Source organism: Coregonus clupeaformis, chromosome 33 (genome assembly GCF_020615455.1).
Source record: "Coregonus clupeaformis isolate EN_2021a chromosome 33, ASM2061545v1, whole genome shotgun sequence".
Classification (NCBI taxonomy): Eukaryota; Metazoa; Chordata; class Actinopteri; order Salmoniformes; family Salmonidae; genus Coregonus; species Coregonus clupeaformis.
Window position 1 is genome coordinate 706,244 of NC_059224.1, and position 26,738 is coordinate 732,981.

At 48.9% G+C, this 26,738-nt stretch overlaps 1 protein-coding gene across 1 annotated transcript in view; it reads left to right on the forward strand.

The window, feature by feature from the left end:
• LOC121548458 (zinc finger homeobox protein 3) overlaps positions 1-26,738 on the forward strand; it is a 163,214-nt gene that overhangs the window by 48,807 nt on the left and 87,669 nt on the right. The window contains 6 exon segments of the mRNA XM_041859877.2: positions 11,872-13,182; positions 13,184-14,368; positions 14,633-15,224; positions 19,124-19,236; positions 19,238-19,471; positions 19,473-19,628. Coding sequence (XP_041715811.2) covers positions 11,908-13,182; positions 13,184-14,368; positions 14,633-15,224; positions 19,124-19,236; positions 19,238-19,471; positions 19,473-19,628 — 3,555 coding nt within the window. The 5' untranslated portion in view covers positions 11,872-11,907.

Sequence of the window (26,738 nt, forward strand, 5' to 3'; positions counted from 1 at the left end):
AAACAACCACAGTCCACAGCCCCTTCAGCTTGGCCTGCCTGGCTGGTTGTCACTCTACCCACCGCCTAGATCAGACCCGACGAAGAGAGGGAGAGGAGGAAGAGGGGACTCACAAACACTTGTCATGCTTCTTACAATATCAGGCTGTTTTTCTTCCTCTCTCCGTTTCCTCTCTCTCTCTCTGCCCCCCCCCCTCTCTCTCTCTCTCTCTCTCTCTCTCTCTCTCTCTCTCTCTCTGTCCCCTCCTCTCTCTCTCTCTCTCTCTCCCCCCCTCTCTCTATCTCTCTGTCCCCCCCTCTCTCTCTCTCTCTCTCGCTCTCTCTCTCTCTCTCTCTCTCTCTCTCTCTCTCTCTCTCTCTCTCTCTCTCTCTCTCTCTCTCTCTCTCTCTCTCTCTCTCTCTCTCTCTCTCCCCACCCATAGAGGCTGAGGGACTGTGAGTGCATTTGCAGCCCAGGCATCAATCTCTGAGCCCTGGCAGCCATCACAATGCCCGGCTTGTCTGTGAGAGTTGACGTGCCAACAACTTTGATCGTCTTATGTTTTTCAGTGCGGTGTCGGCTTTCCCCCCAGCCGCCTATCAGAGCCCTGTGGTGTCCTCCTCACCCCTTCTCACCCCCACTGTCTCCCTGCTAGAGGGATTACTATTGAGAGACGCCCTCGCTCTCTCCCGCTCACTCTCTTCCTCCCTCCCAGCTCCAGTAGCAGTCCCAGGGGCCGTTCTCCTCCGGACCTGATACATAGATGGATATTACCCCAGGACCAGAACAGAGCAGAGCAGGCATCCCAGGCTGTTAGGACATTAGCCAGATGAGACTGGCCCATTGTTTGGTGTTTATTTTTATGAGTGGGTCATTCTGTCTCTGCTGTTGGCAGTCATTTGTTCCCACCCTGGGTAGTGAGTCAGGTCCCTCAGGAGGTCTGGGGCGCAGCGCTGGCCTGGCCTGGACTGCAGTGGGCTGCTGGGCCTGTCTGTCTGGGAATCTCACAGCTCCTCAGCCATCTTGAACACAACCCAGCTACATGGTTTGGTATGGTTACATTAGGAACGGTTGTGAATGACTTCAGTTCTGCTTTACTTCTTGAATTGTTTTCACATAGCTGCAGTTGTTCTAACACTCCTGAACGCAGAGCGTCAAGGCTTCTTTCAGCGCCGCCATCCAGGCCACCTTGTTGCACACTTAACAACTTGTTTTCTCTTTGTGTTTTTCTTCCTTCTTCCTCTGTTGACAGTTCCTCATCGCAGCTCTGCTCTGAAGGAATGGACGTCACCTCCCAAAGTTTGCCTTGGCTTCTGTCCTTGTAGACCGTGGGGCAGGTTCTAAACCTTTTCTAACACGATGATTGCATCAAGATATGATTTATGAGTGTTCTGTGTATAAACTGCCACACTGTTAACGATGAAGTGTACCATCTGTAGGTAGACAGGTGCTGAATGGCCTTGACTCTCCAGAGACATATAGTCCCAATGCACCTTCTCATAGTTCTAACTGCTTTATCCTCCCTCCCCTAACATTCATCATTTTAAATGGAACTAGACAAGAAAATGGGAGATAGTGGTCGCACAAAAGTCCCAGTTGAAAATGAAAGGGATCCGGATATGACGACTGTAATTTCAGCTGTCATCTCCTCTTTACTTATGTTTCCAGTGAGAATGAGCCTGGGTAGCCTCACTAGCCTGGGAAGCTGCATAGCTCCATGTAAAATATAGCCTGTCACTAAGTGTGAGCACGGGTACCTAATTGGAGCTGTAGTCCAGTGTTGTATGAGAATAGCCAGGCATTACACGCCAGTGGGATCACTAGTGCATCTCTTTAATTCTCACTGGCAGTCCTAGCCAACTCCCACTCCTGAGTTATTCTTTCAAAATGGAGCGGCCTTCACATTTCTGGCTAACTCTGGGTCTGTTCTCTCGTCTTTGTTTTCTCCAAATGCCCGGACGTTGAGTGTCCCAACACTCCTCCTTCGCTTCCTTCTATTTAAGCACAGGACACATTATTCCTTTAACTTTATTAACACTCCATAATTCTTTAAAGGGGGGGAAAGCTGCAGAAAGTAGTTCTCCCTCAAGGTTTATTGTTTAAAACGAGCACAGCTCTTTCCCAGCATAAGAGCTTCAACTAAGCAGACAGGAATTCAGGCCTGGCCTCATAAAGTAAGTATTTGTGTACCAGAAAGATTTTCGTTTTTTCTTTCCAAATCTTTGTCATTAATGACTTTAGCAAATGTCTAGTGGAGAGTGAATGGAGAGGCTGTGCAGGGTCTTCAAAGGAACCCTCTAATTATTTATCCAGGATATCCCGCTCTAGAATTAGAGGCTGGGTCACCATTGGCTTTCATGCCTTTTTTCTGCAAAGAAATCATTTCCACAGAATGGTTTCACTGGGACACTCTCTAATCCGGACTCTGCTTTCTCTGTGTGTGTGTGTGTGTGTGTGTGTGTGTGTGTGTGTGTGTGTGTGTGTGTGTGTGTGTGTGTGTGTGTGAGCACATGCACAAATGTGTGTGTGTGTCATTGCTAGGGTGCATGACTACGTGTCTATGTATGTAGGCCCATATGCCTCAGCCCATGTTTCATTCTGATGTGTGGAAAGAGATTGTAGCTTAAGTGTCCATTCCTTAGACATCATTCTCCACACATTAGGTCCAGGTCTCAGCTCTCACCCCCAGACAGCTGTCATCCACTCAGGTTTCCTGGTCATTTTGCCTTCACATGCCATCTAAAGGGTTATCTTATCACCCTCCTCAGGTTTAAACTCTTTAAAAAACACTGGGCCTAACCCTAACCCTCAGTCTGTCTGGTGGCACTGCTTCAGCCTTTGTCTGCTAGGCATGGAAGCTCTATATTACCCACCAGCTCCCCCCTTCATTGTCCCTCTGATATCCCTAAATACCGCTGTGGGTGGACCAGATCTGGGCTTCCCTGACCTTCATATAGCTGGCTTATTGTCACAGCTTAACCACTTGTGTCTATGTAATAGACTGAAAGGTATGCGGCCTTGCCCACTAGTTTTGCTCAAAGCCCCTCAACAATCCATATCTGTGTTAGTGTGTGTGTTAGTGTGTGTGTACATGTATGTGTAGGGGCGTTCCAGAAAGGGAGTGTGTCCCTTTAAGAATGCTCTTCTGAGAATATTTGTCTAATTCCAGGTGCCAGCGATCCCTGTGTTTTACCAGGTGCAGGCCTGGGTCATTACTAAGGTATTTGTTTTCCAGATTACATGGAGCGGCCCAGGATTAGAGGCGTGTTATCCCTGTCCCCCTCTGTCTGTCAGGCCCTGATCCCCAGTGTGGGGCCTGGCTGCCTGTGTCCTGCCCCAGTCACACTGGAGGCTAGCCTGGCTCCTGGTGCTGTTAGGGATCTGTCACACCACAGCCCAGAATAACCGGCCTCCCAGCCTGGGCCACTGTTGGCTGTAAGGGGGTGGAGGAGGAAGGACAGGAGCTCTCCCTGTCAACAGAGGCTGGGTATGCTGATCAGACTTTCACCCAGCCGTCCTTAATGGGACTAGAAGTAGTGTGGTAATTACTTTTCCTTGTCCGCCCCTATCCACTCAATCCCTGGGGTTTAGGATGGGCCGGACAGGACAGAGGGAGCTGGGTGGGAGGTAGAGGGGGGTAGGGGCCTGGGGGGTAGTGGGGGTCAAGAAGTTTAGTCCCAGTCTCCAGTAGCTGGACAGCTGAAGTCCTCTCCAAAACGTTTACATAGAGCCTTGCGATTATGATAATAAACAGTTTTATCATCGGCCTCCCAATCAATAATGTGGCTTCTTAAGGTTTAATATTTCAATGGTATTGATCATCTTAACAACCGTGTTTGCGGTCTGCTTGCCTTTACTGCAGGCCTGCAGGACAAAATGTGAGTGTGTGTGTGTGTATGTGTGTGTGTGTGCAGGAGCTACAACAAAATGTGATCTAGTTGAGCAGCAGTTTTTCTTTACGATACAGTTTTACTGCAGATTTTCCTATGACTGTTTAGCATGTAAAGACCAGCGTCCCACCTCATAGAACAACTATGTGAGAGCCTATCCTCTCTCATTCCATTCAGCCTTGCTCTATACATGGCTGCCTATCGTTCATAAGCGTCTAAGCGCCCATAACACTAAAATAGTCCTGCGCTTCTCGCGGTCAGTCCTCTTCCCCCCCCTTCCACCCTCATCCTGTTGCAACCCAATGAAATGGACTGAGTGAAAACAGAGAAGTTGAAGGCTCCAAAAGCCCTGTAGTTAGCACATTTAACTTCCATCCTCTCGGGAGAGAGGGCCTGCTTCCCTCATATATAAACAGGGGGAGATTTGATAATTAGTGAAAATGAATTAAAGGCCTTGGGCCTGGCAGACTTTGATCAGCAACATCTCCCCCTTTCCCCGCTGACCTTTGGTTGGAGTGGAGGAAGCTTGGACCAGGGAGTTGTCTTATGTCTCTCTCTCGCTCTCTCTCTCTGAGAGTCTCTTCTAAGCTGATCTTCCCAGGAATGGGTAGTCATGATGTCGTCTGATTGATTAGTGCCAGACTAACCTTTCCACTGGGCTCTGTAATGCCCCCTGTGTCCCTGTGCATTCCACACTCAGCCCTGTGAGAAAATGTTCACAGCATGCTATGGAATAGGAGTTCTTTTTATATAAGACCATCACTAATCAGTCAACTTAGCCTGCTTGTCTGTCTGACCTGGGGCGGAGAAGGTGGAAGTGTATCTAACTGATCAGCCTGGTGTTTGTGAGCCTCTGTTAGCAGGTAAAGGAGGGCCTACACACACACACACACACACACACACTCCTGCTAACTCAGGACCCCCTGCTGAGTTGTGGCGCATCCTGTGCCTGCTCTGTGCACCAGGTTGCCTGGGGGTGAACGTAGGTTTTTGCGGTGTGAGCATGATCGGCCATCTCTGATTTTACATCAAAACCTTTATCCCAGGGATAATTTATGCATTTACTGAACACAAAGCTTTATCTAAACGAACCACTGGGGACAGCGCAGGGAAATAACACAGCGCTGACTTCCACTATGGTTTGTTTTTAAAAAAAAGATAGCTCACGGCTGCTGTAACAATAAGTTATTTTTGTAGTTATTAAAACAGTGTCTTCTCTGTTAAATTTTTTACCTGACACTTGCATGCTCCTCCGGAATCTGGAGTCCAGTAAAAAATTACTGTGATTGCAAACAATGTTAAAACGGAAGAGTGGCTTTTGTGCAAACGGATCGCTTAACAAAAACAACACAGCGAGGAAAACCAATGTCTAACAGTATGAATTTTTAATCTGAAACTATTCAGTCTGCTCCCTCTCCCTCTCTGTGGTGTGAGTGAGATGATGTGAGGTTTCTCTCATTTGTACTCCCAGTCTGCCACAGCTCAACTGCCCCCCATGCTGCCTGCTAATTGGCGGGAGACTGGGAGCTTCCTGCTGTGTGTTCGCTGCTTCCCCTCGCTTTGCCACCCCAGCAGTTCTTTCCCCACAACTGAGTAATTAACCCACAGCTAATGAACTACTTCTAATTACACACCACGCTGTTTCCATCGCACCCTCCAAAAGTGAGGAGACACTCTGCCGCCACGTTCCAATCCCTTCTGGAAGGCTTTGAACCTAACTGCTCTCTGATTGACGTACTTGTTCAGACTGTCAGGAGCTGTATCACAGCCCTGCCACTTTGTTCAAATCAGTAAACCTCTGTTCTGCAACACAGAATGGATTAAGAGAATCTGATGATGTTGCGTAAACGATAACATCATTTTCAAGGTTCTATTTCGAGTCCATGAACAAAGGAGGCAATTGATACTACAAAATCAATTTGTTCATGCTTTCTCTGGCCAACGAAAAACAGTGTAATAACTGAATGGTAACAGGCATTAATGTTGTGATACAGAATGGTCTATGTTACACCATTACACCTCCAGGGTGCTTTACTGTGCCATATAGTAGTCAGCCCAATCTTCATCTCATTCTAGAATTTTGGCAGGAAATGTTTTGTAACTGCGGTGATGCGTGCTGGGAATTGTAGTTTGGCCCACATCCTCTCCTCAGAGCCTGGGGCCTGAAAGTGTAGTGGTTGTGGCATGACAGATGCAGCATGCCTCAGATAGCCCTGTTATCAGCTCCTTGATGTACAGTACTCCCAGCCACACTACACTGATCCCCCCCCCACCCCCCACTCCGCCTCCTCCGCCACCGCTATACTCCCCACTCTCCTCCCCAGCCTCAGCCTCGGTCTTGACACAGCCACGGCTATTTCTGTTCCACAGACTGATAGCTCCAACTGAAGATCATTGATTTTACGGGAAGCCCTGTTTACAGACTGAGTGCCATCGACCTGAGGTGACTTTTTCCCTCCTGAAGTAGGAGCAGCACTGGAGCATTCTTGTGTCTGCATTATACACTCACAGGGAGGAGGAGAAGGAGAAGAAGGAGGAGAGGGAGGAAGTTTACAGTACACAGAGAAAAGACAAACACTGGCCTGATTTGAAACACTTTGATGTACTGTGTAAGGAATCATATTTAATTAGCACTGTAACATATTTGTTAATTGTGTAAAAACTAATTGGCCTAGATGTTAGTACTGTATATAGTAGAGACAATTGGTCTAGTGGGTGATAGGGGCAGCCGGTGTAAGGCTGAGGTGGCGAGAAGGAGAGAAGCAGCATGTGCCTCAATGTAGTCCCTTAGGAAGATACAACCATCTAATGGATAAGGGCAATACAGGGGCCTTATGTTGGGCATTAGCATGGACTTAAGGTAAAGAGTGAGATGTATGCATACATACATTGGTGATTAATTGGGGCAAGCCTTTGATAAGAGCCCCTGTTCATTCTGCCTGAGGACTACAATGGTTCCCCCATCGATAAGCATGTCCCCTGTGCAACATCAAAGGCCCTCCCTGCTTTATCAATAAGAAGCCTTCCTTCCCTACATTTTCCTGTAACTTGCTTAGCATTTACACCATTGATTTTCCAATAAGCACCCATACCATGCGGTGGCTGGCCAGGCCGAGGCTCTGTGAGATGGCTCAGACTCAAACACAGACAGCCCTCCTGAAGGACAATGGGAGATGAAGGGGGGAGTGGAGGGGTGTAGTGGCTTTTTGGGGGGTTCATGGGGTGAACCTATTTTTATTTTTAAAGGTCTCCCCTCAGCTAGCAAGGCTGGGGTCTAGGCAGAGATGGAGGGGGGTAGGGTGGGGTTCAGGTCCAAGCCCGATGGGGGTGTTCTCAGCTGGGGGGCCAGAGTTAATTCCCCAGGAGACCCTGGTTCTCCCTGGTCCTCTGGAGGCCTGGCCCCCAGGCAGGTGATTGTGCATGCTTATAATCAGATGGATCCTTAGCCTTTAATTCCTCCCTGGCTTGCCCGGTAAATCCCACATAATGAAAGGGCCCATAAATAAAAACTTATCTCATTTTCCATCCCTGCAAAATGACAACCAGACCCACTCTCCGACAGGGTTCATTAGGACCTGGGCCCTTTCAATAGGCTCAACCTTATCTGCTTTGTTAGGGTGGGGGAGGAGAGCATCATGTTTTTTATGCCTCTAAGTCAGAGACAGGAGAAAAGAGATGGTCTGGCATTTGACTTGTGTAGAAGAGGTGTGAGGCTGGGTGGGAGGACTGCCCCCTATGGCCAGGCCCTGTGTATGGGCATGCTCCCTCCCTCCCTTCCCTCCCTCCCTCCCTCCCTTTCTTCCAGAGTTCAGGAATCCATGCTTTTCTTCCCTCTGATTATCTCTTATTGTGAGTTGAGGCTTGTTTAGGCTGCTTATTGTTTGTCTCTCAGCTCAGTGGGCCCGGGAGGGAGGGAGAGAGAGCACATCATTACAACACTGTATATAGACATAATATGACACTTGAAATGTCTTTATTCTTTTTTAACGTTTGTGAGTGTAATGTTTACTGTTCATTATGTCACTTGCTTTGGCAATGTAAATGTACGTTTCCGTTGCCAATAAAGCCCCTTAAATTGAAATTGAATTGAGCGAGAGAGAGAGAGAGAAAGAATACCTGACCACTGTGACTGCCCCAAACTTAAGGAAATCTTTGACTATGTACAGACTCAGTGAGCATAGCCTTGCTATTGAGAAAGGCCGCCGTAGGCAGACCTGGCTCTCAAGAGAAGACAGGCTCTGTGCACAATGCCCACAAAATGAGGTGGAAACTGAGCTGCACTTCCTAACCTCCTGCCGAATGTATGACCATATTAGAGACACATATTTCCCTCAGATTACACAGATCCACAAAGAATTAGAAAACAAACCCAATTTTGATAAACTCCCTTATCTACTGGGTGAAATACCACAGTGTGCCATCACAGCAGCAAGATTTGTGACCTGTTGCCAAAAGAAAAGGGCAACCAGTGAAGAACAAACACCATTGTAAATACAACCTATATTTATGTTTATTTATTTTCCTTTTTGTACTTGAACTATTTGCACATCATGACAACACTGAATGTAGACATAATATGACATTTGAAATGTCTTTATTCTTTTGGAACTTTTGTGAGTGTAATGTTTACTGTTAATTCTTATTGTTTATTTCACTTTTGTTTATTATCTATTTCACTTGCTTTGCCAATGTTAACATGTGTTTCCCATGCCAATACAGCCCTTAAATTGAATTGAATTGAAAGGGGGGGGAAAGCACAGGCCATGGCAGGAATCATGTTGTTTTCCTTTAGCAGCACCTCAGATACCAATATGCAAAGGAGAGGTCCAAGTCATTTGCATAGTACAGTACTTAACCTTGGGTGTTAATGTTAACATACTGCAGGCATTACTACCTTTACTGGCATGATTCATCCTTTTAATGTGTGGTTATTACAGCACAGAGACACTTTGCCCCATACTTCCAGCACGTCTGTCCATCTCCCTCATTTAGTGCCTTTGAAAGATTCAAGCTTTTCCTGTTCTGAACAGGTGTCGCTTAGCGAGCAGACCTCCTAAAGACAAACAGGGAGATAGCTTTGTATCAGCCGGCCCATCTGCGACTCTCCGACTCCAGACAATCCCATTGCACATCAGTAACCACCACAGGTTATTGAATTAGACCATCTTGATTTTAAAGAGCAATCCTGTTTTCTAGTAAGCAGTGGACACGCTGAGCTGGCTCAGGCCACGGCTCAGCCTCCATTACTGGCCAGGGGTCATCCTCCTCTCCTCTCCACTCTAATTGCTATTGACACATTACAAGGACGTGATGCTAATAGATGCATAGTGCACACACGTACAGTTATACATTAGCTACATGCTAGCACCTCTGTTTAGACTCAGAGATCCATAGAGGGATGTTGGACAAAGGACTGGATAAATGTAGTGAATGAGGGATGTAAAGTAGTAGTTTATGCTGGTGTACTGTGTGTTTTTCCACCCCACCCCTCTGTGGGCTAGCTAGCCGCCCCACGTAGCAGGCAGTGATGTGGGCACAGTGTTCGGGGCATGGTCAGGACAGGCAGTGGAATCTGGAGGAGGGGCTGATGGAACATCAGATTACAGGAAAAGGTGTGAAGGAGATCCTTGTTCAGACAGGATAGGTGCTCGTCTCATTGCTACTTCTTCTCATTAGACAAATCACCCACTGGAAAGTTTTTCATTTTTTCTAGTTAGCTGCAAAATATGATCCAGGTGTCGTTTGTTTAATGAATTAATTAGTTATTTTATAAGGCATGGATTTTTTAAATATTTGTTTTCATTCGCTGTCGTGTCGTCTACCTCAGTCCATTTGGGTGAAATGTCTGCAGAGCGCCTAGCTTTCTCTTATTAATGGAGCAGGTAGTGAATGCAGACTGGCCTGGTTACTATCCCCTCACTCAATATGGCAGTCAGCTACAAATCATGTCTGTCTGGCTCAAGTAATCCTCTTAATAAGCCTACTATCTTTCATTCCGTATGCAAACCAACAGAGAGGTCATCAGGGTGGCTCTGTCTGTGTAGAGTACAAACAATAAAAGCAAGTGGACTTGGGCTGACACAAAATGGCTGCCTACCTTCACTGTTTTCAGTGGAAGATCCTGCAACTACTACTCCCCGCCTTGCCTTCATTACGCTCAGATAATGCAGTTAAACCAATTTCTTATCAAACCAATTATGTGCATTAATTACACCTGATTAGAATTCACTCCTCCAGTCAGGGCAGACAGTCATAATTAGCAAAATGCAGTCAAAATGCAAAGGTGCATGCTAAAAGACTCAGCCCATTGTTTGAGTAGCATAAGTGCATATAGGGTAGAGTGAGGTGGGGGTATTTTCTATCAGACATTCATGAAGAGCGAGGCAGACATGATCAATCTCTCCAGTGTGGGCCAGCCCTCTCTAGTTAATATGGTAGGGGGTGGGGGGAGAGACACACTGTCTGATCACAGCTAGAATTTGCATCTCTAAGTAAATAAGTAAATAAATCAAGTGGCGGCAGCGAATGTGCTAATCAGCCGGGACATGGCGGCTGGGCTGAGCATGGTGCCGGGAAACTTTGCTCATGTAATATTCAGTACTGGCTGGGTTAAAGGGCAGGCCAGAGTTATTGGTTTCAGCCCGGTCGCCCCCCTTTAATCAATGCTGCCTGCATCCCTTTAATACAATTATTAGCTCAGCAGTATCTCGCGATATCATTTTATCTCCTCGCAACTCTAAATTGTGGTCTTTATATTGCTGGGCCACTGGTGCTCGGGGCATGGCAAGCTCCTGAAAGCACAGCTCCAATTTATTATTTCAGAGGCAGAGGATGGCTGTGTTTGAAGCCAGGCTGACCGAGGAGGTGGATGCCAGATCTAAACACAGCTGCATTTCAGTCCCAACCCAGCTGGTGTATTTTGGGCTTCACTGAATACATTGCTTTTCCCTCTCCTCCTCTTCCAGAGTGTGTGTGTATGCGAGCATTCAAGTAATTACCTGCGTAGACTGGACGGACCAAGCGCAGCATAATGCATAAAAAAAGACAAAAAAAAATGAAACGTGGAAGAGAAAAAATACCTCACAAAAAAACTAGTACAAGCGAGTATTGAACAGACAAGCAAGCTGCCTCTGATTGACAAATAGAAATAACATACTAGATAAAAACATAGATATACACAACAAGAAAATATCAAAAGAGGAGAGCGTGACAGCGTTGCATACTGCATGGTGTGCACTCAACGAGAGAGGAGTGGGTGATGTGTCTAGCTGTGTTTTTCTATGCATGATTTCTCTTATTTCAGTAGAAAGGGAGAGGGCTGTAAAATGGCTGTGAAGTTATCAGCAGTACCCTTCACTTCTTCTCTAGTTATGTAAATGTATCATGTGCTGATGGGTGGTTTCTCTGTGTCGGTGTCTAATTATCGCACATTGAATCTATTTTATCCATTAAGTTAGGCCTGTTTCTCCCTCTTTCTGACTGGAAGTTAATTAAAAACGGATGTATGATTTGGAGAATGTAAGATTAGGGGTGTTGTTTGGAAGGTGAAGATAAAAGATGGTAACTTCCTGATATGGCAGGAAGATGAATCGTGGGACAACTTATTAGTGCTTGTCTCAGGTATTGTGTTTAAGTACCTAATCTAGCATAATGAGCACTCTGTCATTTACCTAATTAGATCTCACACTTTTGGCTCTCACCCGATGCACTATACATTAAATGTGTTCTTCTCACCTGGGTTCTATAGATAGATGTTCCTTTGATGAAGGTGCTTTTAATCCCCCCTTGCGTTAAGAAAGCATTAGGCAGGTGAAAATATGGAAGTACTTAGGATGAGAACAATGCTATGGGTTATGTTTATGAAAGGAGTTCTTACAAGCTCAGGGAGAGAGAGTGCATATGTGTATGTGTCCTTGTTGATAACCATGGTCCTTTCATATATGCATTACCATTAGGGTCTCTAACCAATCTTTCTCTCTCTCTTCTCTCTCTGTGTCTTCAGGCCTGGATGCGATGAACGCCTCATGTAGGCATCAGCATGGACAGCTGTGAGTCTCCCGTGGTTTCTGGGACAGACGATGGGCTCGGCTCCTCCACCACCTCCCAGCAACAGCAGCAGCAGCAGCAGCACCCTCCGCAGACCTGGAACGATCACTCTAACTCGCAGGTCCCTCCCAGCAGCCAGCCCTCTTCCCTGGAGCCCCTGTCTCTCTCGGCACCCTACCCCTCTGTGAGAGAGCCACAGCAGCAGCAGCAGCATCCCACCCGGACCCCACCCCTGGCCCACAGCGACAGCTCCGCCTCAGGCCAGCTGCACCCCAGAAGAGAGGAGCTCAACGAGGAGCAGGAGGGAGTGAGCTGCGGAGAGGAAGAAGAAGAATTGGAGGACTTGGATGAGATGGAGATCGACAGCTGTTTCCCAAGTCTGCAGCCCTTCCCCGGAGTACCCATAGCTCCTGGAGGAGGGGGCATGCCCACGCTCCTACGCCAGCAGCCCAACCAACGAAGGGGTGTGGCGGAGAGCGGGAGTGAGGAAGGAGAGGAGGAGGAAGAAGAGGAGAGCAGTGATGTGGAGAACCTGGCTGGAGAGATAGTCTACCAGCCGGACGGCTCGGCCTACATTGTTGAGAGCCTCAGCCAGCTGATCCAAAGCGGAGGGGGTGCGGTGCCCGGCTTGCTCCCCACAAACTCTCTCCCCGTGGCGGGGAAGCCGGGGGAACCTGCTGGGACCTCATCCTCGGTGTACCCTCAGATCATCAACACGTTCCACATAGCCTCGTCGTTCGGGAAGTGGTTCGGTTCCTCAGACCAAGGTTTCCCCAATACCTCAACCCTGGCAGGCCTCAGTCCTGTCCTGCACAGTTTCCGCGTCTTCGATGTGCGGCACAAAAGCAACAAGGATTACCTGAACAGCGACGGGTCTGCCAAGAAGTCCTGCGTATCCAAAGATGTTCCCAACAACGTGGATTTCTCCAAATTTGATGGGCTGGCCCTCTATGGCAAGGGAAAGCCCATCCTCATGTGTTTTCTCTGCAAGCTGTCCTTCGGCTACCCGCGCTCTTTCGCCACTCATGCCGTCCACGACCACCGCATGACGCTGTGTGAGGACGAGAGGCGGCTGCTGGGGGACAATAAGGCGTCTGCCATCATCCAGGGCATCGGGAAGGACAAAGAGCCCCTCATCAGCTTCCTGGAACCAAAAAACAAGAGCTGTCCTGTGCCGGCGCCCCCCACCATGGTCCCCATGAACTCTGGCCAGAGCTTCTACGGCACGTTTAGTGGGGTCCACCTGGAGGCAGGGAGCAGCAGTGTGGGGCAGCGAGGCCCTCCTGAACAAAGACTCTGACTCCTCCGGCCTCCAGCAGCAGCAAGGCTCCCTCCTCTCTCTGGGGGGGCTGGGCAACCCCAAAGCACCTGCTCTTACCTCAACCCCAGGCCCTGCCAAAGACTCCAACGCCCTGCCCAAGCAGGGAGGGAGAACAGAGGGGCCTGCTGGGAAAGAGGGGATCCGCAGGGGAGAGCACAGGGACAAGGAGGGGCGAGAAGGCAAGGTACGCTTGGCTAGCCAGGTGGGGGGCTCGGAGGAAGAGGAAGAACTGTTATTAGAGGAAGAGAAAGACGAGGTGGAGGAAGAAGGAACTGCGCTGGCCTGTGTTGGTAACAGTAGCAGTGGCGGCGGAGAAGTGGGGGAACCGGCTGTCTCAAACCAAAGCATTTCCAAATCTCCTTTATTAATGCCTAGTAGCGCTCTCCAGCCTTCTGCCTGCCCCTCTGCAGCCAGCCCCACGCTCAACAGCAAAGCCCCAGCTTCCACTTCCTCTTCCTCTGTCAGGGATGAGGGCTCAGCGGTAGACGGTGGGGGGAGGACCTCGGAGCTCCCTCTGAGCTTTAACTGCCAGGGGCCCACTGTCCCAATGGCGATGGCGGCTGCCGCCAGCAGAGGGAGCGAGGACGACGCCGCGGGCACCTCCTCACCTCTGGCCTCCAACCCCGCCGCCGACGAAAGTGCCAATCGAGATAGTGCCACAGCTCCTGAACCAAATGATTGCCCAGCAGAGGGAGAGGAGGACAGCGGCGCTCTTCTGCACCATCACCACCTGCACCATCACCACCACCACCTCCACCCCTCAGCCCACGCCCACTCTCACTCACACCCCCACCCAGGGGGGTCCTGTGACATGGGCGGCGGCGGTGAGTGCCCTCAGAACCACGGGCCTGGAGGAAGTGGGGTGGAATGCCCCAAATGCGACACCGTCCTGGGCTCCTCGCGGTCCCTGGGCGGACACATGACCATGATGCACTCGCGCAACTCGTGCAAGACACTCAAGTGTCCCAAGTGCAACTGGCATTACAAGTACCAGCAGACCCTGGAGGCCCACATGAAGGAGAAGCACCCAGACTCCGGTGGCTCCTGTGTGTACTGCAGCAGTGGCCAGAGCCACCCGCGTCTGGCCCGAGGAGAGAGCTACACCTGCGGATACAAGCCCTTCCGCTGCGAGGTCAGTACTTCAACCTAGTCAGTTGAAGATCCAACCTAGTCAGTTGAAGTACTGACCTCAGCCTAATGACTAGTATACTGACAGGTGGTAGGACTTTGAATAGAACTTTAGCACAATGTGAAATATGTTGACATGTTGACTGATATGACATATCAATCAACATGTCATGATATGATTTATATTTCATGGACCATAGGTTAGAGGCAACAAAGATTTCCACTTTACAACATGAGCAAAAATGAACATCTTCTCTCTATTTTCTAGGTGTGTAACTACTCGACCACCACCAAGGGCAACCTGAGCATCCACATGCAGTCGGACAAGCACCTGAACAACATGCAGACCCTGCAGAACGGGGGCTCCATCCCCTCTGCCGAGCAGCAGGTGTTTGGCCAGCACCCTGGAGGGGTAGGAGTGGTGACCGTGCCCTCTGTGACCCAGGCCAGCACCCACCACCCGCCCCACCACCACCACCACCCCACCCAGTCCTCCACCCACATGGCGGGGCCCTGCGGTTCCCCCTCGCCCACCAAGCCAAAAAGCAAGCCCACGTGGCGCTGCGAGGTGTGCGACTATGAAACCAACGTGGCGCGGAACCTGCGCATCCACATGACCAGCGAGAAGCACATGCACAACATGATGCTGCTGCAGCAGAACGTGACCCAGATGCAGCATGGTCGGCTGGGCCTGGGGGCCATGCCCTCTCCCTCCGAGGCTGAGCTCTACCAGTACTACCTGACCCAGAACATGAGCCTGCCCCCTGGCCTCAAGATGGACCCGGCTGGAGCTGAGGCCCAGTTCCTACTGGGAGGCTTCCACCTGGACCCCAACATGGCCGCCCTGGCCCCCCAACTAGGTGAGCTCCCTCAGTCCGCCTCTGCAACAGTGGAGCAGTGGGAGCCATTCTGGCTCTTCCCTCAGTACTGCCTAAGGTCACCACAGAGAAAGCAGACTGCAGTTCAGTACGAGTTCACAAGGGGTGGGATCGCTCTCACTGCTGCCAGCTGTTTATTTTTAAACATGAAACACACAGTTATAAACAGTATTCAGCTTTGATTTAAAAAAAAGAAATGCTTCACTTTTTAACCCATTTAGACATAGGCTAATTGTGTTCATTTATTTACTGAATGTGTGTAGCGTGGCCAGTAAATGAATGCATAAATGGTAAGTAGTTTTATATTTACATTCAATGATTTATAGTTTTAGTGATGAATATAGAATATAAAAAATCCCCATGAGAAACAGCAGAGCAGCCTTTTCTCTGAACCAACATGCAGGCAAAGGGTTAACCAGGGAACACATTAGCCCTCCCTTCCTCACTCTCACACACACTGTATACACACAATCCTATCTTTCATGTTGGCAGCTCTCTCTTTCTTTCTGTTTCTGTTGCCCTGAGGTACACCTGCCCTACTGAACTTAACATAATTCGCCCTCTTTCCAAGCAAAGAGCACTATTGAGAGAAAAGGGAGAAGGTGAAATAACGGCAATGTATAAAACAGAAGATTTCTAGAGGGGGGACCTAACCCACAACAATCCCCCCATTTCTATCTTAGTGTAAAAGACGACTTGTTAGTTGTTATATGACAGTTTCTCTCTCACCAATGTGCCAGGGCCCATGACTTCCATGCCATGTTTTGTCTAGTTGGAGCTGAATCGATATCGTCCCAGTAAAAGAGAGCATACTCTCCAGACGGTGGCCTTGGTATTAGGACAGTGTTTCACTCCAGCTCGGCTGAGAAGAGTGGACCTTTAGACCCAAGGCTAGTGGAGGTATTGGTGGAGCTTGAGTTAGGACTTTTTGTGTTGATTTTAGAGAAAGCTGAACCTGTTACAGGTGGGTTAAAACAACGACCCTAGCCATTAGAGTTATGAGGGCTTTTTTGTCTGCATCAGATATTAATCGGTGTAGGTAAAACTTCTCTGAAAGCTCCTATATGGCCTCAAATATGCTCCCAAACCCACACATCCACATCCACACTTCTCTTCATAACACACGCAGGAGTTTAGTTTACATTTCCAGTCAATGTCACTCTATATGGGTCACACTGACTGGGAAAGTCCCCCTGTGATACCTTGTTTTCCTCACAATAGACGGTGTGAGAGAGGGAGGGAGAGAGAGAGAGAGAGAGGAAGAGAGAGAGCAAGCGAGCAGCTCAGTGAGCCTTCCTCTTGTTCGCCCATGTGCTCCAGGCCTCCACTCCTCTGAACATCAGCGTTTTCATGTCATTATTTCCAAACTGCCACTGAACTCCGCCACTGGAGCTCTCTTTTTTCCCCCAACGTTGTAATTGCAGCAATAAATTGTATCTTGGTCAAAGAAGGGAGGAGTAGAGGGCCCAGCATGGGTAATTCAGTGGAATAGCTGAGTGTTTGGCGTGCCAGTTACAACCCCACAGTTTGTACAGACTTGTCTCCAACTGTCGCCCGTTCAAAGACACGAACAAGAATTGATTGCTGTGACTAATTTTCTATCCCCTCTCTTGCCATCTGGTTCATTTTCCTGTGAGGGAACGTTTAATAAGTATGTTACAGGGAGGAATGACGAGGCATCACTCTCAGCCCTAAAACGACCACGGTGTCATCCCCAGCCACACACATTTTGATTGACTGTACACACTGATACACTCCATCACACACATACAACTCTGCCATCATAACTCTGCCTGTGCAGCTCAAGGACAGAGAGTATCCGTCTGTACCTCCCTCCCTTTTCTCCTCTTTTCCACTGTGTATTTGGGACTTTTGAGGACATTGTCAGACAGAAAGGGAGATGACAAATCCTGACCTCACATGATCTCACCCTCTTGGTAATCCTTATCCCCAGGACTGAGCTGCTGCAGATACAGAGCGAGGGGGGAGAGAACGAGGGGGAGAGAGGGAGGGGGAGTGCATTTGGGCCTTAGCTATTGTGTGCTCTACTTTGTTGGCCAATATACTGCCTGAATGCTGCAGCATCTAGGTAGAGCTCTCTGAAAATCCAGCAAAGCCAGTCCACCACTAATCTTTTGGAAGTTCCACCAAGCCCTGTAGAGACGCGTTAATATAGTTACAGCCTGGACTTGGACTCTGCTTATGTCAAAGAATAGAGTTTCCAAGATTTCCCATGTGTGTTTATCTCAAGCCTTTTAATGTTATTTGAAAGGTAAAATATTTCCACGGCGTCCTGCCTCCCTTTCCCTAAACATTGATACGGACTGACAACGTCTCAGTCAAAATATTATAGGTTATATTTAACAGAGGCCTGCTTACATCTAAAACACATGTAGGGACCGCAGACTGAACCTATTCTCACACAGCCATGAAGGCAGAGGTAATCACTGTGTCTGTGTCGGACCATGGAGTCTACATTGGAAAAGAATGGGAGAGCCACACAGGAATGAGAGAATAAAGATGAGGAAAGGAGAGAAAGAGATAGAGATAGGGGTAGTAACTAGTGAGGGGACTGGGAGAGAGAAAGAGAGAAGGGGGGCCTGGCTGGAGAGGTGGATCTGTGAGTGATTTCAGAGGGCTTCACAGAGGTCTCCCTCTCCCGGCTATAAAAACTCAGGTAATGGAGAAAAGTCAGAGAGCAGGCTGCATACTGCAGCAATAAATAAAAAGGGGCTGCTGGAATTAATTTAGTGTAAAGCCAGGCGGGGTCAGCCAGTGAGCTCAGTCTGGGCAGTGATAGATTAAAGATCAGCAAGCAAAAACTCCCCAGCCACTCTTACCTCATTTTTACCGCCTTTTGTTTTTTCCCTCCTCCTCCTCCTCCTCCTCCTCCTCCTCCTCCTCCTCCTCAGACTGTAGATATGGTTGTTTCTGTTGTTGGATCTGGATGCGTGCGTTGTTTTTTTACTTCCCCCCTCCTTCGCTCAGTACCGAGTAGGATTAATCTGGTAGGTGTCTGTATCGATTTAGCAGCTATGCGGAGTCGAAAGAGGCAGGAGAATCCAAACAGAAAAATGATTTTATTTTATTATTATTTTGTGAACAAGGGCACTGGATTTGATTTACAGTAATGTATGCTTGGGAACTCTTTAGTTCTCTTGTAATGATAGAATAACTTTCATTTTTCTGCGGAGCTCACGGCCTCTGGAGTTGATTTAGTGCCGGGCCATGAAAGTGCACCAGTCCAAACAGGACTACGTGTAAATCCTTACTCTGGCGGTGCAACGTTTCTGCTCCCTGTGAAAAAGTCCAGGCTTTCTTTCTCTCGGCTCAAAGGAAGGATAATCTTGATTTAATAAAATTAGGTACATAAATACACACATGCACATTATCCTCAGAGGGGTATTGGAACTAGAGAGCAAATCCACTTTGACTGCAGAGACAAACATGGCTCTTTGTTGAAAGTTTAACCGTACACCTTTCACTTTTCCTAGGACATTTTCCATGCTGAGGGAGGCTCAAAGAACTGAGAGCCCCTTTGGAAAACCCCATGCCTCCACCCCCTCTAAGAAACTCTAAATAAATCCTTATGTCCAGAAAAGTACATGTAACACAAAGTGAAATAGATTGATGGCTAGATAGGAATAATCCCCTGAAAGCTGTACTTAGAATTTAGAGCTTCTGAAATTTGAAAATAACCAATTGACCGTGTGCGTGTAACCAACTAAGCACTTTCTCCTCTCTCTCTCTCTCTCTCTCTCTCTCTCTCTCTCTCTCTCTCTCTCTCTCTCTCTCTCTCTCTCTCTCTCTCTCTCTCTCTCTCTCTCGCAATTTCTCTCTTCCCTCCTCTCCCTCTTTCTCTCTCCATCCCTGGTGCTCAGTAGGTGGGGAGATCCCCATGGACGTGCGGCTGGGTGGCGTTGGTGGTCAGTTGGTGTCTGAGGAGCTAATGACCCTGGGGGAGAGCTTGTCTCAGACCAGTGACCCCTCCCTCAAAGCTGTTCCAGTGTGCCGTGTGCAACCGCTTCACCACCGACAACCTGGACGTGCTGGGTATGCACATGGGTGCTGAGCGCAGCCTGCCCGAGGAGGAGTGGCGTGCCGTGGTAGGCGACTCGCACCAGTGCAAGCTGTGCCGATACACCACCCAGCTGAAGGCCAACTTCCAGCTGCACTGCAAAACCGACAAGCATGTGCAGAAGTACCAGCTGGTGGCCCACATCAAGGAGGGGGGGAAAGGGCAACGAGTGGCGCCTGAAATGCGTGGCCATCGGCAACCCGGTGCACCTGAAGTGCAACGCCTGCGACTACTACACTAACAGCCTGGAGAAGCTGCGCATGCACACCATCAACTCGCGCCACGAGGCCAGCCTCAAGCTGTACAAGGTACGTGCCTCACCCTCCCCTCTCATCCTTACCTTTCACCCTACCTTTCACCCTACCTTTCACCCTACCTTTCACCTTTCCTCCCTCTTCTCTTCTTCCTTCCTAACGTTACATTCCTCCACAGAACTCCACTGCAGATGCTAGGATTCTGCTCCACTACTAGCCTCTTCCACCAGTCATGAATGATGGCCCTGTTGTCTAACCCTTCTGTTTACAGCGCCCGTAGAGAAGAGTGGGGGGGCTAGACCATGGCAGGTGGAGCCGGGTAAGGAGGATAAGGGGTGAAATCACTAGGAGAGGGATGAAGAAGTGTGAGGAGACAGAGGTTTGGTGTTAATACTCCTCGGAGCGGGAAAGGCAGAATCGTTCTCGACAGCCGTATTGATTTTCGCTGGACTTGGAGCTTCACCTTCTCCTCTAATCATTCCATAATAGCCAATGGATGAACACTCTCTGAACAAATGGCCATAAATCTAACAGGCCTGATTCCACTTAGGCACCTATCCTGTATGTCTGCGGCTAGACTAGGGCCAGTCTGTGTTTAACCCAATCTGGCATGGCTACATAGACGGCTTACACACTCACGCACACACACTAAGACGTAAACAAACACAAACCGTTCACCCAAGCATTCACACAACCACACAACTGTAGCTCATCACACTGCTCTGTCCCCAAACACACTGTGCCCTTATTTACACAAAGACTCCACTCCATTCTCAAGTGTTAGGCTATTGGAAAGTAAATGGGCAAAACAAACTATACAAATTACAAACTATATTTGTTTTATACGAGTATAACTCTTATTTTCTGTCTTTTAGCAGTATACCTGCTTTTGGCAAATAGTGTAATTTAGGACAGGGTGAAAAATGAGGAAACATTATTGTGTTTTTTAATCACAGTAAAAAGCTAGGCTAGAATAGACCAATTGAAAACCCTCTCCAAAAGCCTGTCTCCTGGCTGTATTGAAAGCAACCTGCTTTATGAATGGTTCCTGGGATCCGCTGATGTTTTTATTGCAGGTTTCCTGTCTGCAAGGCCTTTGTAGTGAGAGAACCTACAGTAACGGAGATAAATGTTTTTTTAACACTTAGGGGGAGGTGTGAGGCTCTGCTCCCAGGTCGACCATTAGGAGGGCCGGAGGGAGCAGGCCTTGTTGACGCTCGGTCAGGGTAGGGTAGGGGCCCGGCCGCCATCCCAGCAGCATCTGGGACTGGAGAGAGACAGAGAGCAGGGTTATAGTGGAGCAGGACTGGAGCAGTGTCTCCACTGCTCATGCCCAGACACGTAGCCAGGATATTTACAAATACCACACTGATTAAAATATGTAACACAATCTGTAGGACATGTTGGGCCTGGCCTGTGGAGGCAGAGAGGCTGAGAGGGGCCTCCTAGTGCCCCAGGCTGGGTTCATTATCACTGGGCAGGGCTGGGGTTACCCTGGGTGTTCTCTGTGCCACTGAGGCAGACAAGGCACTCTGCCCACATGCCAGTGGCACTGTCTCACACCTGACCGAAATAGATGGACCCTGGCATCCTGCATATTCTCCTCACACCTAAGGTGGAAAATACTGTTTTGTCTGAAAGGAGAGTGAAGAGTTTATATTACATTGTCTGTCTGTCTGCCTTCCACTTTACCAAGTGCCAAAACGGTGAAAGGAACAGACTGTTTTTTTCCTTCCCCTAACTTTGCTTTACTGTAGAAAGTTGACATACTGTATGTGGTAATACGACTGGGGAGGATTAAATATGTACAACACATCCTAGCATGATCGTTTTCCACCACTTAAGCCTCTTAAGATGGCTCCATACTTCTTAAAGCCAATTGATCTCCAGAGAAAGGGAAGTATCTGCCCAGGAATGACCTCTGCTCTCACCCCCGGATCACAGAGCCCTGCTGGCCCTCACTAGCAGGCAGCTCCCATCACTCCAGACGTGTAGTGGCGAAAAAATATGTTCACAACTTGACAATAATTATTACTGCATTTCACGACCCACAAATGTGATTAGTGGATGATAAGTACATGGTTCTGAGGCCTAGCTCACTGCAGCACGGGATGGCTCCCCACTTGACAATGTCACAGCCTTTGTGACGTATTGGATTTACAGTCCTTGTAGAGCAGAGCGAATGACAGCCAGCCAGGCAGGCAGAAACCCACAGCACAGCAGGCCCATGAGCTCAGCCACAGCCTCAGCCTCAGTCTGGCAGATTATGCAAGGATGAAGAAAGGAAAAAAGGAAAGTCACATCATTTATTCCTCCCAAAAGAAATGTGATGCGAATAGCAGCATTTTTTTTACCTTTTTGGGGAGAAAATAAATCATAAAGTCAGCATAAACAGGCTGTAAGATGTGGGAGATCCTTGGGACACTTCACCCAAATCAAACTGGTTTGCATTAAACAGGCCCTTTGTGTGCACGGATCCATATAAATTGGAGCCTGTAATTACTAGAATTAAAAAGGAAGGTTTAAACTGAGGGCTAAGCTGGATGGGATAATTTGAGAGTATGTGGTATGCGGCCCATATTAGGGCTTTCTAAAAATATCCCCCCCACCACCCCACGTATTGGAATGTTCTGAAAGCCCACAGAAAGCTTGAGCGAGGCATCCTCACCGCACGGACCACCACACAGTGGGGGTGATGCTGCAGCCTCTTCCTGACTCCCTTGTGCTGGGTTTGGAGACACTCACTCTGGAGCCCCACTATGGCTGCAGTTGACACACCCCTCTGCTCTTAAATGAACTTTCACCTTCCCTTCACTTCTCCCCACTCACTGTCGACTTTGTAGTTGCGGTAGTGATGTCATGATGGTCACCCATAAGCGCAAGCAGATGGCCCTACACTACAATATGCAGGTCACCCCAAAGTTAAGCTCTCTTTTATTGGAAGCTTCAGTTCTCCCACTCTCCCTAGGGACACTCTGACCTGGAGAAACCCAACTTCTACTCCTGATTTACAGTTATTCACAGTTATCTTACGGTAGTAGTAGTAACACATCGCTCCAAACATCTCTGATAGAGACTCACACAGGTTTATTAGACGTTCCCAGCAGGCCTCAGGTGCTTGTCTGGATGTGTAAGAGTGGAGGGGAAAGGAGGCTGGTAGCCGGCCAGCTCCCTGCCAGTCCCAGGCCTGAGCTGCTGTACTCTGCCTCAGCCTCTGCTTCTGCTCAGTAAGGATGGGTGGAGCCTGGGCCGGCCAGGCCTCTGCTTCCAGGCAGGAGTTTGGGGAAAAGGGAGGAGCATGGGGGGCTAGCTGGCTACCTTCCTTGTCTCGGGGGCCGGTGCGATCTGCGGTAATTGAGATTGATTGGATGTTATTTTTCCCCTTGCAAATGTAGTCCATTAGCTTGGCACATGCATAATCAGTTTAGAGCGCAGTTAGCTGAATGTAATCATGTTCCTCGGTGTCTGCTCGCACAAAATCCACTCCAGATGCCGCTTGGCCGCTGGAAAGAGAGGAAGAAAGTGCCGTTACTATCACATTGGGAATCTTTAACCAAGAAAGCCCCGACACCCCTCCCTCGGTCCTGGTCCCGCTCTATTAAACACACACACAACTGTACAAACTCTCCCACAGACACACACACACACACAGACTGTGCACAGCGACTGCCTCCCTTACCCCTGAAAACAGGCCTTCAGAACAGATCATATGTTCTCAAGTCTTAGCTGCTAAGACTAACGCGGTGCTGACTGGGACCCAAGCCTGGCCCACTAACCAGCGCAAAGCATCTGTTTCTTGGACGCCTCTTCTCTCCTTATTTTCCCCTCCAGTGCGATCCAACTGGATAACTGAGCAGTTAGGAAAGAAAATGTGTGCTCTGCAGAGAGCAAATAATCAAAAAAGTATAATAGGAGCAAAGCGTGTGTAATGTAAATGAAGGGATTAGCTGCTACATGGAAATGCATTAAGGTGTTTTACTGATGATCCTACTCAGCACAAGTACTCTGCTCCTCTGCCCCAGACTACACACTGACCTCCCCATTAATGATCATAATTATCAGGATTGATTCCAAATCCTCCTGACCATCAGAGGAGAGGGGAAACCATCATCATCATAACGAATAAGTAATGGTTTCGCCGGCTCCAGAAAGGATTGTTTTTTATTATCAAATAAAAGTGGAGAGAGTAATTTGGAGTTAAAGTCACGGGGGAGCATTTAATCGCTGTTGGGATCCGATCCGTCATGGCCCTTTCATCTGCCAGCCGATCAGCCCAACCTCAGCCCCGTCAGGAGAGACAGACAGACACTCACCACCACCAGACAGCAGTTAGAGGAGGGGGAGGGGGAGACAGACAGAGAGACAGAGAGAGAGAGAGAGAGAGGGAGGGAGGGGGGAGGGAGACGGAGAGAGGCTCGTTTAGACAGAGATACTCTGCTAATTATCATGGCTGGCCTGTGATTGTTCAGTAATAGTGCTCAGTGGGAAAGGTTGCAGCGGTTCCAGGAAGAGCTCAGATTTACTGGTACTACCGCTCTAATAAAGCGCTCGCTGCACATCCTGGGAGACAGCCCATTCCCCTATACACACACACACACACGCACGCACACGCTCCCCCTTTACAGCAATCACCTTTACAGAGGCTAGGGTGAATAGCTACACGCGGCTGTACAGATCACATTCGTTAGTACATAGTGCAGGTCATATGATATTGTGTAGCTCGGTACAAGTGGGTGGTAGCCGGCGTAATGTAAAGCTGAGGAAGTGTTTAAATTGTGTGTGGGGCCTCCTTACACTCCCTCAGTCAACACAGCAATGATCCAGAACCCCCTTCCCCCTCCCACCTCCCTCTGTCGATAGCCTGCCTGCAGGGTGGTGAACTCTGGGCTGCATTGCCTAAACAGAACCCAATCACTCCAGAGGGTGGGTGGGACCACAGGGCTCTCTCCGAGGAATAGAGCTCAGAGGATCAGTCTATGATTGGCTGTAGTGGCTGTCAGTCAGGCTGTGAGGGGTGTGGTATCAGAGCAGAGCGGGCGTGTTCAGGACTCTGTGTTTGGCAGTGTGTTGGAATTTCACAAGTCCTCCAGCTCCCACCTCGGAGAAGGCCAGGAGCTGACCCGTGGACCAGCTGCTGCACTGCTGCTGCTGATTGGGAGTGCATCTGCCCCTCCGTGGGTGTTTCGAGGGCCAGCACAGAGAGAGAGGGAGGGAGAGAGGCGCCCAAGCAGGGTAGGCCCAGCTTTATTTGAGCCTTTTTCACAAGCTGTTTACCTAGATTGACTAATAGAATGGCTAAATGGAAGAAGGGGGAGCAGGGCCCTGGTTAGAGATAGGGACGTGTCCAGCACTGTGTCATGTCTCTGTAGGCCCACAGAGGGAGGGCCAGAGGGGAGAGGAGTGGGATGTTATGTTTCTGGTTCAGTCGGGAGTTGGAGTTCCTTGGTTATTGTGTTAATGGTTGTTTGTTTTGACTTTAGTTTTTGTCTTTGGGCAGCCGGACAAGAGCAACTGAGCACGCTCCTGCCGGTGTGCAAGGAAGCCGTTGATCCTATTATCTGTTGCCTGATCAGCAGAAAAGGCGGATTGGCGGCTGAAGGGGAGGGTTAGGGGAGGAGGAGGACTCAGAGAGAGGACTAGAGCAGCTCAGTGTATTCTAGAGGGGGGAGTTAGTAGAGTTTTAGGTTTGTTTGGTGCTGTCAGTGCAGGACCTAGATCTACAGGTCTATTCCCCCCACCACCACACACACACACACAGACCCCCCCCACCCCCCCCCTCCTCCCTTCCACCTAAAGACACGGCCTACTGACACCCCTATCACACACCCACACACCCGTATCCCTCTCTCTTTCACTCTCCCCGTCTTTTCCTTTTTTTCAGTCTCTTTCTCTCCTCCCCCCTTCCATTCCTCTCCATTCTTTGTCTCCTGAAAATTAATAAACAAGGCAAATACCCGTCACCCACAAAACAAACCAATACGGATTGTAGGCCAGTGGGTGGTCTTGTATGGGGCTCTGCTTAAGGTTAAATATCTTTAATCCAACCAGGCTGGAAAACTAAATATTCTCCCTAGCCAAATCCTCTTTCTGCACCCCCCAACACCCCCACCCCTCCTCTTACACCTCCCTCCTCTCTTTCTCTATTCTCCCCTTAGTCTTCTCTCTCTTTATAGTTGCTCGTTCTTTACTTTGGGGCAAGACGTTTGTTGTTTATGCTCTGGTTAATTTATTCACTCAACTGGGTTTCATAAAACACCTTATAAAGGATAAACACAGGATTTCACCATAAAAATAGAGCAAACAAACATCACTTTTTGAAGGCTGTGTTTCTCCTCTACTCCCCTAGTCATGACGAACCAACCGTAAGACTGAGAGCTGTACTTTTTAACTTGATGAGGGGAGGAATTATTGAGAGCGCAATTACATCTTACAGAATCAACTTCCTGTGCTGAACCTGACCAGAGGGTCTCTTCCTCTATTGTCTAATCAGTGTTTTACTCAGCCACTGCCAGCCTCAATCTTGTAAAGATGATATTACAGACGCATCAGCCATAGTCCTATCTCTGGCCCCCCTCAGCCTCCCCCTCCCCCACCATTTCCCATCCCAGAGATAACAGCGAGATTGCATCCCCTTCCTTGTCTTCAAAAAAGACCAGATAAGAGCCACATTTAATCAGCAGGCTCTATAATTTGGTGTTAACTTTGCATGTATTTGCTAGTCAAAGCGCAGTGAAATGACAGGCCAGGTGGATGGTGTCTCTCTGTCTATCATGGTCTCCCCTCTCCAGTCTCTCCTGGGGCCATCTGGCTGGCCAGCCCGCAGCCAGGTCGACCAGGAGAGCAAGTGCAGTCGATGGGCAGGTAAACGCTGATTTGATGAGGCCTGGACCGGAGCTCCTCTGGATCTGTGTGGCTCCTAAGCTAAAGGGATGGAGAGAGAGGCAGGCTGGCTTACCGGCTCACCACCATCAATACATCAGTGGCTTAGCGACCAGATTAACGGCCTGCGACTGGTCAGGGCCACAAAACTGCTCCACTCGCCTCTCTATTCAGTGGGGCTGTGGGGCGGGCAGGGGGGTGAGGGGGAGTAGGAGAGAGGGGATCTCAGGCATCAGGATGAGCACACAGGGACCCCAATATGTTTAGGTTTGGGCTGCCGAGGAG